The 13,977-nt window shown below is 52.3% G+C and overlaps 1 protein-coding gene across 1 annotated transcript in view; it reads right to left on the bottom strand.

The window, feature by feature from the left end:
- Positions 1 to 8,784: 8,784 nt before the first annotated feature.
- The window catches only part of LOC142009046 (uncharacterized), a 165,030-nt gene continuing 159,837 nt past the window's right edge, over positions 8,785 to 13,977 (bottom strand). Inside the window, exon 2 of the mRNA XM_074986484.1 lies at positions 8,785 to 11,301. Within this exon, the coding sequence (XP_074842585.1) occupies positions 9,292 to 10,467 (1,176 nt within the window). The 5' untranslated portion in view covers positions 10,468 to 11,301 and the 3' untranslated portion in view covers positions 8,785 to 9,291. The remainder of the gene's footprint in view (positions 11,302 to 13,977) is intronic.

The following is a 13,977-nucleotide window of genomic DNA, read 5'->3' as shown; positions in this document are numbered from 1 at the left end:
TGACGGGCTGTGTTGCAAAGGGCCTGTGTGGGCCAGAGCTGGGGCTGCAAGAGGCAGCGCTCATCTGCCTTAATTTCTCTCCAGGAGTAATGCAGCCGGGCCCTGGGCCTCGCCCTGACCTGCGCCCGGGTCCCTCCTCACCGGCTTGCAGGGAGCCCCCGTGCCTGCTGCTCCTGGCCCAAGCAGAGGGATGAAGCCTCTGCAGGACTAGGGCAGAGGTGCTGGGGGTGTGCTCAGGCCAGGACTGAGCTGCTCCCGGGGTGCCCAGCCCAGCTGGCAGGCCTAGCCCGGCCCCAGGGGGCTCTCTGCAGCCAGGGGAGGCTCGCCTTGCTGCGGGCGGGTGCAGCCGGAGGAGAGCTGCAGGGCCCCACGGCGGCGAGCTGAGGGCGAGGCTCTGCTTTGGGCTGTGCAGCTTGGTGCTTGCCCCACACCTGGCCCTGGCGCTGAGCTCCTCTGGCCGGGCACCCCAGGGCGAGAAGCTCGGGAGGGGGGACCCGGCATTCTGGGGCAGAGCTCGGCCCCCCACAGCCGGGGCACTCGAGCCTGTGTGCACCGTCTCTGCCTCGGTACAGGCCCTCTTCCGGCTGGCGCAGCCCCCGGGGTCTCAGCCCCTGCCTGGTTCACTGCCCCTTTCCTGCCCCCCTCCCCCCCCGGTGATCCCACCTTCCTTTGAGGGCCTCACTGCCCACCACTGACATGGCCACGTCCCTGTCGGCGCCTTTCCCCTCCTCGAGGGCAGTCATATCCTCTGGCCTGGCGCCCCAGCCAGCCAGCAGCTCTCTCCTCCAGCTGGGGAGCGCCAGGAGGGCTGCTGGGCCCAGGTGAGAGCGGCCTGGGGGGGTACAGGGGAGCGGTGGAGCCGGCCTTAGGCCGTTGGGCTGGGGGGGGGCGGGGGCAGGAAGGTACAGGGCTGGGCCTGGGGCAGGATCAACTCTGCAAGCCCATGACCTTGGTAGGCGCTGCAGGCTGGGGGCGGGGGGGGGGGGGGGGGGCAATGAGAACAGCTCTGGGGCAGGGAGTGGGGTGAGGGTAATTTCCTGGCTCAGGGCACTACCCTACCCGCCCCGGCACCACTCGGGGCCACCGGCAGCATCCTGGGGCACGGCTCCCCGGTGACCACCTCACAGCAACAGCTGGGTCATTGGGGTGTCTCACACACACACACATCCCCGTATTGGTCCTCTCCTGGCCCTTCAGCACAGGGCCCGTGTGGGGAGTGTGGTGGGGCTGGGAGCAGGGAGAGGGGGGATGCGGGGGCTGAAAGGTGGATTCTGGAGGCTGCAAGAAGGGAATTTTGGGGTGGCTGGAAGAGGGGGATTTCAGAGGGGCTGGAAGAGGGGTATTGGGGGGGGTCTGGGGGTAGGGGCAGGTAGCGGGGTATTTTGGGGGGGCTGAAAGGGGGGTATTTTGGGGTTCTGGGGGTAGGGGCAGAGAGAGAGGGATTGGGGGGCTGGAAGGGGGTATTGTGTGGGGGTGGGGGTAGGGGCAGGGAGAGAGGGATGGGGGGCTGGAAGGGAGTATTTTGGGGGGCTGGGGTGGGGGTGGGGGTGGGGGTAGGGGCAGGGAGAGAGGGATGGGGGGCTGGAAGGGAGTATTTTGGGGGGCTGGGGTGGGGGTGGGGGTAGGGGCAGGGGCAGGGAGAGAGGGATGGGGGGCTGGAAGGGAGTATTTTGGGGGGTGGGGTGGGGTTGGGGGTAGGGGCAGGGGCAGGGAGAGAGGGATGGGGGGCTGGAAGGGGGTATTTTGGGGGGCTGGTGTGGGGGTGGGGGTAGGGGCAGGGAGAGAGGGATGGGGGGCTGGAAGGGAGTATTTTGGGGGCTGGAGGTGGGGGTGGGGGTAGGGGCAGGGAGAGAGGGATGGGGGGCTGGAAGGGAGTATTTTGGGGGCTGGAGGTGGGGGTGGGGGTAGGGGCAGGGAGAGAGGGATGGGGGGCTGGAAGGGAGTATTTTGGGGGCTGGAGGTGGGGGTGGGGGTAGGGGCAGGGAGAGGGGGATTTTGGGGGGCTGGGAGCAGCAGCGGTGCAGCTGGAAGGTTTTTCTCCCTCCCTCGGCCTCTGACGAGAGCAGCAGGAGCCCGGTGCCGCCAGACTGGACGCTGGTCCGTGTGGTCACTGAGAGCAGCATCGGACACAGTGTGGCCCCTGTCCCGGAGGGTCAGCGCCAGAGCCAGCGCCCAGGGACTGGCAGGTCCCACCGAGGGGTTGAGCCAGCGGGAAGCCCTGGCAAACGCCTCTCTGCCACAAGGGGCCTCTGGCAAAAGCCTGACACACAACAATGCCACCCCCAGTGCCCCAGTTCTCCCCGGGGGACAGGACGGGGTTTCCGGGCATAGCTGGCGGAATCAATCCAGGGGATCTTTGCTTGCAGTCCAGGCCACTTACCGCCCCAGGCTGGGATTTCCTTCTTACCAAGGCAAAGCCAACCAGCCTCATCGGCCAGCCAGACACCACACAAGCAAACCCCCAGACTTCCCAGCTGCTCTAGCAGCCCAGCCCAACAACCCCCAAATTCAGGTGAGAGGCTCTTAAGCCTATTTCACCAAACTCCACACGGATGGTTCCAGTTCCCAAAGGGCCCAGCCCCTGCCCCTGCCCCTGGTCAATATACACTTGGATCTTACCCATACAACAAGCTTACTGATGCTTTAGCGCTAATATCTAAAGGTTTACTAATAAAGAAGAAAGAACAGGGGTTAGAGAGAAGAACTGTTAAAGCAAAACTTTACATGCATCAGTTATAACTTCTGACACAGCCTGTGGAGTTATTTGCTGACTCTTGGAGGGACCTGAAAGCTCATTTCAGGTTACATAGATTCCGTTATCAAAACATTGTAGGTCCGGCCTCCTGGGGCCCACATGCTGGGACATGGCCCCTTGGAGACCCAAAGAAAAAGGAGCCGAGCTGGAAACTACTAAGGCCACATCATCCCACTGAGGGATTGCGCACCGCCCCGCCCCCCCAGTCTGGACAGGCTCAGTTCATGAGGACTGAAGACCCAAGAAAGTCCCTGCCAGGGCCCATCTTACAGCTTTTCATATGCAGAGGGAATAAATGGTAAATGGGAATAAATGGTAAATTTTCACAATGGAGGGGGGTAACTAGTGGTGTTCCCCAGGGGTCAGTCCTGGGACCGATCCTGTTCAACTTGTTCATCAATGATCGAGAAAATGAGGTAAGCAGTGAGGTGGCAAAGTTTGCAGATGACGCCAAGTTGTTCAGGGCAGTCAAAACCAAAAGGGATTGTGAAGAACTACAAAAAGATCTCAGCAAACTGAGTGATTGGGCAGCAAAATGGCAAATGAAATTTAATGTGGGGAAGTGTAAGGTAATGCACATTGGAAAAAATAACCCAAATTACACATACAACGTGATGGGGTCAAATCTAGATATGACAGATCAGGAAAGGGATCTTGGAGTTATAGTGGATAGTTCTCTGAAGACATCCACGCAGTGTGCAGTGGCAGTTAGTAAAGTAAATAGGATGTTAGGAATTATGAAAAAAGGGATAGATAATAAGACAAAAGATATCATACTTCCCCTATATAAAACTATGGTACATCCACATCTTGAGTACTGCGTGCAGATGTGGTCTCCTCACCTCAAAAAAGATATATTGGCATTAGAAAAGGTTCAGAAAAGGGCGACTAAGATGATTAGGGGTTTGGAACGGGTCCCATATGGGGAGAGGCTAGAGAGACTGGGACTTTTCAGTCTGGAAAAGAGGCAAGTGAGGGGCGATATGATAGAGGTATATAAAATCATGAATGGTGTGGAGAAAGTGAATATAGAAAAATTATTTATCTTTTCCCATAATACAAGAACTAGGAGACACCAAATGAAATTGATGGGAAGTAGGTTCAAAACTAATCAAAGGAAATTTTTCTTCACACAGCGCACAGTCAACCTGTGGAACTCCTTGCCCGAGGAGGCTGTGAAGGCCAGGACTCTATTAGGGTTTAAAAAAGAGCTTGATAAATTTTTGCAGGTTAGGTCCATAAATGGCTATTAGCCAGGGGTAAAGTATGGTGCCCTAGCCTTCAATACATGGGCAGGAGATGGATGGCAGGAGATAAATCACTTGATCATTGTCTTCTGTTCTCCTTCTCTGGGGCACCTGGCATTGGCCACTCTCGGCAGACGGGATACTGGGCTGGATGGACCTTTGGTCTGACCCAGTATGGCCATTCTTATGCTCTTATGAGGGACAATTCCATTTTGCTCCATGGGCCTTGGCCCACCACCTGAGCCGGTGGGTCACTGTGCCGAGTTCCCATTTGTTGCAGGCCCAGCAGGAAACCCACCATCACAAAGTGAGTGTTGGCCATCCGGGCCTCTGCTCAGTCTATTGTCCTGGCTGGGGTGGAGCCCCACCTCCCTCTGTGAAGCTCAGCGCTGAAGCATTTCTCACACAGCTGCAGAGCTAAACGTCTATAACTCTGCCTACGTCCATGCTACAGACACACAAATAGCACACATAGCTTCAGGGCATCAGTAGCTTTCATTCGACACCTCACATACCCCCACCCCCAGCAACATTTGGGGCCAATAGCCACCCTGGGCATTCAAATGGCTTCCAGAACCAGCATAAACTCCAGCCACGTATGACACCCAGACTGACCCGAACCTACAGCAGCGACACCCTCCCTCCTGGCTTCTCCAGCCAGGCAGGCTCTGCCAGGCAGCTGTCCTGCGAGGGGCTGCGCTCTGGAAGCGAGTGGGAAGGGGCAGGTGTATAAAAGCAGCCATTGCAGAGCAGGGTATGTCGCCGTTTACGTGCTGACAGGCGTTTACAGCAGCACTAAGGCCCCACGCAGCTGAGGGCGCAGGTGTTCAGGCTCAAAGGAGGAAGCCTGGAGTGTAGTCCACTTCCTGGATAATTCCCTGCCCGCCCATGCCAACCCTCTGTTCGGCACTGGTGAGGCCCCATCTGGAATATTGTGTCCAGTTTGCCCCCCGCCCACCCCCCAGTATAAAAAGGATGTGGATTTGCTGGAGCAGGTTCAGTGAAGGGCAACAAAAATGATTAAGGGTCTGGAGCACAAGACCTGTGAGGAGAGGCTGAGGGATTTGGGCTTGTTTAGTTTACAGAAGAGAAGGCTGATGGGGTGATTTAATAGCAGCCCTCAACTTCCTGAAGGGGAGCTCTAAAGGGGAGGGTGAGAAACTGTTCTCAGTGGTGTCAGATGGCAGAACAAGGAGCAATGGTCTGAAGTTACAGGGGGAGGTGTAGGTTGCAGCTGTCCTGGTTCCCTGAAACAGTCATGGCCTTACTTATGCTATTCTCCCACCCACCTACCTGCAGCCCCATCGGGGAAGATCTGAAACTACGCCTGTTTGAGGCCCAGAAACGTCCTGAGCTCTTAGTCCTGGGCAGCAACAGGCACTCTGCTGCCGACACTGGCTGTGAGGCAGTCGCACGCACACCCAACAGTAGTTCTCTTCCTTGTGGATGGTCGCTCTCCCATGGCTGAGGCAGTGTTTGGGGGGGCGGGTTTGAGCAGGTGGGAAGGACCAAGGACAGGAGAGAATTGCTGAGCCGGGAGGCCTTAGATCATTTCACGTGATTAACACCCACCGAGTCGCTGAGGGGACAGGCAGGCTGGGAAGGCCAAAGCTGCGGGTTTGCCCAGCAGAGAAACTTGCTAGAGGGACCAGTCTGAATGCCCTGAGGCCCTTGGGCTAAGGGTTGGCCCTGGGCCAGTGATTGAGAAGGACACCGCCCACTCTTGTGTCTGAGTAGCTACGTTCCTCCCCCGCCCCCCACAGAGCTGCATCTCTGCCAGGGCTGGGCAGAAGAGACTGAGCGTTTCCATGTGTGGATGGGCTGAACTGCCTCCAATGCTTGGAGAGATGAATTCACTCTGCTGGGGTCGCTGACTGATCGGAGGGGTGAGGGAGACTGGCCTGTGAGCTTTCCATGCAGGGCGTAGTAAGCACAGGCCCGGTATGAGGCCTTAGGCCTGAACCAAAGTAATGGTCAAGACTTTGCTAACAGAAAGCAAAGTGCAGCTGTGAGCTGAAGGAATGCATTGCTCACAGAAGCTGGCAAGAAGAGGGGTGACAGTGCATAAACATAGCTACCGAGCATATTGAAGTAGGTACATGGTACCAGAACACCCTACCCTGGAACATTCCACAGATAAGAAAGAACAGGCCGACCCATCCCAATGACAGGGGCAAAAGTGTAATATGACGGATAGAGTTGTTTTGTTGGAACCAACATATACAAGGTGAGAGGCGGAACCTGACTACGTAGAAGGGGTGTACCTCAGTACGTCAGGAGTGATGTGTAAATTGTTTGTACCTGTGTATAAGAATGTACTTCTGGGATGTGGTGTGGGTCCAGCCGAGGGGGCAGTGGAAAGTCCTGCCACTGACTGAGCCGAGTCCATTGACCGTGGGTGCATATTTGTAGTATGCCCTGACTTAGACTGAGAAGTCTACAGGGAACTATTATTGTGTCCAATACGGCAATAAACCTGGCCGACGTGCCTTTGCACCTTACTAGACTCTGCGGTCATTGGGGGTTCTCTTCGGGTCTGCTGTGTCGGCTGTCTGCAGAGCTGGGGCAGCGCACAGAGGGAACACACGCACGCAGCCGAGTGATACCAGCATTGGAGAGAGCAGAGCACCACGCTGGTAGCATCTGACACCAAAATTCAGGTTCTTCACAATCATTATACAAGATACACTGATCATTTCTGGAAAGTAACAGAGAGGAAGCCGTGCTAGTCTATATACTATCAAAACAAAAAAGCAGTCAAGTAGCACTTTAAAGACTAACAAAATAATTTATTAGGTGAGCTTTCGTGGGACAGACCCACTTCTTCAGACCATAGCCAGACCAGAACAGACTCAATATTTAAGGCACAGAGAACCAAAAATAGTAATCAAGGTTGACAAATCAGAAAAAAAATTATCAAGGTGAGCAAATCAGAGAGTAGAGGGGTGGAGGGGGAGGTGGGAGTCAAGAATTAGATTAAGCCAAGTATGCAAAAGAGCCCCCATAATAACCCAGAAAATTTGCATCCCGGTTCAAACCACGTGTTAATGTGTCGAATTTCAATATAAAAGAGAGTTCAGCAGCCTCTCTTCCAAGACTGTTGTGAAAATTCCTGTTGAGTAAGATGCAGACTTTTAAGTCATTAACAGAACCCTGATTACTATTTTTGGTTCTCTGTGCCTTAAATATTGAGTTTACTGCTTTTTTTGTTTTGATCATTTCTGGAGTATGATATTGCAGTGAACAGCCAGGATGATGATTTGATAAATTCTTCAAAGCAACAGTGGATCAGTAAGTAAAAGTGATGAGACCTTTCGTTCACAGAAGGTAAAAACGTGCCTCCCAATACTAATTAAAGTGAAATTGCCCATTACATGTGTATATTAAAGTTAATAAGTTTCTTCAGTGGGGGAGTTACCCCACCTGTTAAGTGCTAGTACAGTCAACATCATCTAACAGGAACACAGCTGCTCTTGTGGTTAGAGCACTGGACTGGAGGTAAGGATTACCTGGCTAAATTCACAAGTCTACCACTTTATTCCTGTGTGATCAAAGGCAAACAACGTATCAGTTAGTGCAATCACTGGTACTTCCCTATGTCACAGGAGATCCACGAAGATGCTCTCATTCTCATTAACAAAGGGTTTGGGTATGATAAGGGGACACCACCAATGCCCAAGAAAATTGTTTCATCAATCAACCAATCTTCTCAAGACTAACACCTTCACGCAGATTGATGTGCCATATTCTGAGCTGTGGTATCTCCATCTGCTGTTGTGTCCATGACACATGGAGCGGGGTTCCCTCCAGAAAGAGCTAAGCTATCTGGAGACCAGCCCTCTTGGAGGGCAGTGAGGTGCTAAACCCAGAAGTGCAGAAATTGCGACCACAAGAACTGGAACTGCAAAGTGTTGGGAATCCCTCAGTCACGCTGATGGTTATGGTTGATAACAGCTGGCAGGACGGGATCCAAGCTGCCAACTCCCTCCCACCTGATAGGTAGGAAAGTACAAAATGATGGTGAGGTGTTACGGTTTGATCTGACTGGATCTGTGCGATATTAAACCCAAGGTCGATGTTTAACTACAGTGTTTCCAGGTGTAACAAAAACCATTGGAACAGAACTGACAAATGATTAGGTTCCAGGATACCTTTATCAAGTTAAAGGACCTACAGAAAATCTTTAAAACCTCACTGCCTAAAATTAGGCATCTCAATTGACTTCCTCATAAAGCTAAGTAGATATTCAGTGGGGCCAAGCACCCACAAAACTTCGGGAAAGCAAATGGCTTATTTGTGTGTGGTTTAGTACGCAGCTAGGTGCAAAGTTTAAAATGCCTGGACATGTCACTCGATGTCACATACTGATTCGATGCAAACGTTGTATCCCTTGTATTTTGCAGAAGTTTAAAAACAAAAATACAAGAACAGGACAAGAAACTCCATAAAACAGCCATAAAGAACTTTCACTGTCCCAATAGTGATGAGCGTGTAGAACAATGCCCCACCAGAGGACCCAATTCTCTGTGCATTTATTCCTCAACTTGAGGTACAAGCAAGACAGCGACAGGGCTTAAACTCACCTTTGCTGTGGGCCAGCTCAGTGTCTGCCTGGCTCACAAGTAATGAAGAAGAGCAACTTCAAGTATGGTCCACTAAATCACCTTCTGCCTCCAGAGTGGTTAATGTTTAATATTTTAGGATCGTTAAAATATTACCATATTGTATTATAACAGCAGGTAGTCTAGACCAGTGTTTCTTAAAATTCTTAAGACCACAGAACACCAAACAAAACTATATTTATGAGGAACAGCTACAAAAATTTTCTTCCAAAAAAAGAACTGCTCCCCTCAACTAGCAACATATATAGCGAAACCAAACTGAAGTCATTGCTGTGGTACCTGATAAAATTAAATAGTAACATTGTATCTGATTGTAAAGACAGAACATACATACCAATACCATATCATGACACCAAAAAAGTGTCAGATGCTCACAGCACACCTGCGAGTTGTTCTGGGAACACCAGTATTCTGCAGAACATAGTTTAAGAAACCCTGCGCTAGATCAGGGTTCCTGGTATATTGAGCTCTTGGGCAGCTGCCCAGGAGAGCTTCATATGCCGCCCAGGTGATCAGCACAGCGCTCACAGCTGGCAGCACGTTTTTAACTGGTGGTGCACATCCTTGCACATACATCAGTGCACGTAACAAAATTTATTCTGCACACAGATGGGAAAAATGAGAGGGAGCATTAGTCTAGACCAAACAGCGGTGTGGGAAATGTCAATTAAAACATCTCACAATTGGCTGCTGCCGCCATGAGCTCCTTAGCTGCCCCTGTCTGCAGAAATCCAGCAAACTCATCACATGTCATTTTATAGTTGAAGTGCACAAACAGTTCAGCTTTCACTAGGTCTGTTTGGAGCCTGTTCCTTTCATCGGCCCACAAATTCTTCATTACGCTAACAACGCGTTCCACAAAGGTGTTGCTGGCTGGAACAGCAAACACACGCTGCACAATTCTAAGCAAGTTCGGGGCCTCGCAGCACTTAAAGAATTCTACCCAGACTTCAGAGCTGCCGGTCTGATGGTGGCGTTCATGTTGCTGCTGTTCCTGTTCTGATTCGGCATTAATTATTGAACCCTTTAGGATTGGTAGTGCATCATTCAATACAGACACTTCTGTGAAAAGTTCATCTACATCCACTTGAATGTCCAAGTTTGTCGTCAAAGTGCACCGTTTGTCTAGCTCCAGAGGCCTGTCCAGACTGAGCGGTGCACACAACTTATAGAAATAATTTTCACTGAAATCTAACCTCTTTTCTAGATACCGGAGCATGTGCATGTAAGTCTGCTGGGCGTCTCCAATAAAGGTGTTCTGCTCGTTAGGGTGTAGCTTTTTCAAGAGTTGCATCACCTTGTACCCATAGAAACCTTTCTCTTGTCGATTCTGAATCTCTCTTCTCAGCTTGTTGAATGTAGCATACAGTTCAGTTACCTGAAGGTAATTACTCTCAAGAACCTTTATGGTGCTGGTAAATTGGCTCATAAGGTTATGCACAAAGTAGATGTACAGTTCAGGAAGTGTAATAGTTTCATCATTGGAAGCTATGTCCTTATGCTCAGAAAGAAAGGCCCAGACTGTGCAGTTCACATCCTCCTCCCCTTTACTCACAAAGTAAGATTTGAGGGCCGGCCAATTCTTCAGTAACTTGTCAATCGCAGTGAAAAGGGCCAGAAAACGTTTAGGTACTTGGCGTAAGATTTCTGTATAGTCTGTCTTCATGAAATCAAAGAACTCTTTAAGTTCACCGTTATTCTCGTCTAGTGCAAAGACTTCACTGAAGACCTTGAGGACCAAACACTCTACGTCGTAAGAGAGCATTCTCAAGCCATGCTTTGCTGTATTGTGTACTATCTGAGTGCTGCAATGTGTTGGTACAAGGTTTGGTAAATCCAGCATTTGTTTTAGGTGCACAAAACCAGACTCATTTTCTTCAAAATCTCTCTCTCCATATGCCACAATTTTATTCTGTACCAGACTGGCATTTTGAAGTTCTTTACAATCACCTCTGATTTTTCATCTGCATCTTCAAGAAAGTCTAGGAGTGATGTGCAGATTCCCTTATCTTTATTCAAGTACTGGATGACAACTGGGAATAGTTTCATGCTCCCTATATTAAAAGCATCCACTGAGACTGAGAAAGGTGCTGATCCAATGTCTTGCACAGCCAGTTTTAAAGAATGTGGTGCTAATACAGCCTCGATCAAAACTTCTACTTTTGTCATTCCACAGTGAATTTTGGAAGCTATTTTGGAATCAGGGAAAACGGAGGGGTACAGTTTATTTCCACAATCTTGAGAACGGTAGCTGTGGTAGTGTTTAACTCCATGATATGTTAAAAGCAATTCAGCTGCGCATATGCGTTGTTCTTCAGCATTGTTACTCTTTACGGAGACTTTATTGATAGCATTACACCACACCTGTCCTTGTACTTTGATTTTGTGACCCTTTGTTTCTGCATGATGCTTGACGGCTTTTACAGAATCAAACTTAACTGTGAATTGAACATCACAAATAGAACAATATCCTGAGTCTTCACTTGCCTTTATAAGCCAATTCTGATACTCTGGGAGTTGCAGCCACTCATTTTTAAAAGTGCACAGCCTTCGAATCTTTTTTTTTCCGGGTTCTGTCATTTCGCCCTTGCATTTGTCCGACTGCAGCACAGTTTAGCCACCAGATAAGATTGTTGACTGTGGACATCAGTTGCTTCTCTCTGCTTTTGTTGACGCACTAAAAAAGTTACCCAGAGAGTCGATTAAACATATTGTTGTGACGGACCATCCCCCCACGCTTTACGGAAAAAGGGTTATGAACACACCTATGAATAACTCAGACATGTTTTGAACAAAAAATGACTTGTGACCTATCATTTTTAATGTTATAACCCCCTGGACCTGTAAAATCTATTTATGTACATGTATAATTTTTATAGTTAAAGTTATGAGTAACGTCCGTTAATTAGGGTGGGGAGATAGCTCAGGGGTTTGAGCATTGGCCTGCTAAACCTAGGGGTGTGAGCTCAAGCCTTGAGGAAGCCATTGAGGGATTGGGGCAAATTGATGCCAGGGCAGGGGACTGGATGAGATGACCTCCAGAGGTCCCTTCCAGCTCTAGGGGGTGTGTGTGAGAGGGGGCGGGGCGGGGTGTGGGGTGATGGGGGGTGAGAGGGGGCGGGGCAGGGAAGTGGGGTGTGGGGTGATGGGAGGTGAGAGGGAGCAGGGCAGTGATGGGGTGTGGGGTGGGGTGATGGGGGCAGGGCGGGGGGTGTGGGGTGATGGGGGGTGAGAGGGGGCGGGGCAGGGCAGTGGGGTGTGGGGTGATGGGAGGTGAGAGGGAGCAGGGCAGTGATGGGGGGTGGGGTGATGGGGGCGGGGCAGGGCGGGGGGTGTGGGGTGATGGGGGTGAGAGGGGGCGGGGCGGGGTATGGGGTGATGGGGAGTGAGAGGGGGTGGGGCAGGGCAGTGGGGTGTGGGGTGATGAGAGGGAGCAGGGCAGTGATGGGGTGGGGTGATGGGGGCGGGGCAGGGCAGTGGGGTGTGGGGTGATCAAAAGGGGTGCACCATCTGGGGCGTGATGGGGGAGCAGAGGGGGCCGGGTGATGGGGGGAGTCAGAGGCAGGTGGGTGATAGGTTGGCAAGGGCAGAGGGGGTGTGGGATTTGAAGGCGATATTGCAGTTGTGTGTGGCAGGGAGGCAGGAGGGTGTCAGAGAGGGTGGAGGTGGGTGGGGCTGAGGGTGTGTGGGGCCAGAGAGAGGGTCATTTATAGGTGGGATCGTTGAGCTAGGCTCCCAGACGGGTCTGGGCAGTGTGGGGTGAGGGGGTTTGGACTACCCTGTGACAGTCCTGTCCATCTGTCTGGGACTCAGCTCCTGTCTCCCCCAGGGAGCATGCAGCCAGGCTGGGGGTCAGATTCCGTGGTGGTGGAGGTAATTGGAAATCCTGCGTGTTGTGATTTGTTGCCCTGAGCTGGGCACGTAGTTAGAGGGCCGATGACTCTGCGCCAGAGGGGTTTGATGCTGACAGGCTGTGGGAGCTTGACCGGGTTCTGATGTTCTTCTCTTCCCCCCCCACCCCCCCCCCCTGGCCCCCCAGTGCTCCAGAAAGCAAAGGACAAGGCCCGGAGGAGTGGCAGCCTGAAGGAGGAAGCTGCCATTTGCAACCAGCTTGGGGAGATCTTGGCCAGACATGGTGAGTGGGTCCCAGGGCCTGGCTCTCAGTGGCAAAGGGTGGCTAGCTGACTGCTGTCTGGCTCTCGTGGCCAGGGCTGACGCTGGGAGAGATGGGTCCGGGAGAGCCGTTCTGAGGAAGGTTTGGAGGCCCTGCTTTTGGGGCCACCGTTGGAAAGTTGGTCACTGGGCAATGCTCTCGGCTGTCTTTGTCGGTGCTGGTCTGGCTGTGTTTGTGACGGCTGGGCTGGGGAGGGCTCCTGGCCGTGGGAGCAGGCCTGGAATGGCTCTTCTTTGCAGGGATGGTACATCCATGGGCTGGGACCAGCCCCCAGGAGATTGTGTCTGCCACACAGCTGACCTTCCCCCAGCAGGGAGCCGATTCAGTGCGATGATCCTGGCCTGTGACCTGAGCCCTGCTCTTGAAGAAGAACGCCCCATGCCTGAAACTCCCTGCCATTGTGACATCTAGCTCTCTCTTTAACCTGAATCTTGTTTGGCCTCCGTCCCCACAGCTCCCTGCAATGGTTAGAAACCTTCTCCTTTGTGCCAGCCAACTTTACTCAAGACTCTCTGTTCTCAGGCCAGCATTGTCCCTTGCATTCCCTGCTTTGGCCCCAGCCTGGGCCTGACCTCCTGGGTGTATCACCGGAGACTCAGGGGACACCCTCACAGCCTTCTCTTTGCGAGCTAGGCCAGCCAAGTTCTTCCAGTCACCGCTGCCTTCCTCAACAACCTGAGTGGCTCTTCTCTGCCTTTCTCTGGGGTGAAGTCCCCCTTTGTGCTCAGGAAATGGTACTTCGTGTTCCAGACCAGCTGTCACCAGTCATGGACGTGGTCCTCTCTCTGCTGGAGAGACTGTGCCTTTGCCTGCTGTGTGGCTGCATTGCATAGGTGGCTTTAGTCACCCTATAACCAGCCAAAGCATCCAGGTTTCTCTCACCTTCCTTCACTTCAGCTGATGAGCCTCCGGCTATCGGTAGCCCTTCACTCCAAGCACCTTGTCCTTTGTCGTACTGAGCAGCGCCTCGTTTCTGCTGCAGGCTTTGAGATCCCCCCGATCGTCCTGCCTACCACGCCGATCCTCCTCCGGAGCGAGCGCCCTTCCTGACTTGTGTCTGCAGCAAAGCCCATCAGTGCACTCCTGCTGTTCCTGCCTTGGGCATTAATAGATATGGTACAACTGGGCTCGTGTCGGATCTCTGAGGAGCTGTGCCAGGAGCATCCCTGCCCTCTGCCA

This window comes from Carettochelys insculpta, chromosome 2 (assembly GCF_033958435.1).
Source record: "Carettochelys insculpta isolate YL-2023 chromosome 2, ASM3395843v1, whole genome shotgun sequence".
Classification (NCBI taxonomy): Eukaryota; Metazoa; Chordata; order Testudines; family Carettochelyidae; genus Carettochelys; species Carettochelys insculpta.
The sequence above is the reverse complement of the archived record's forward strand: the minus strand, read 5'-3'. Positions and strand labels throughout refer to the sequence as shown.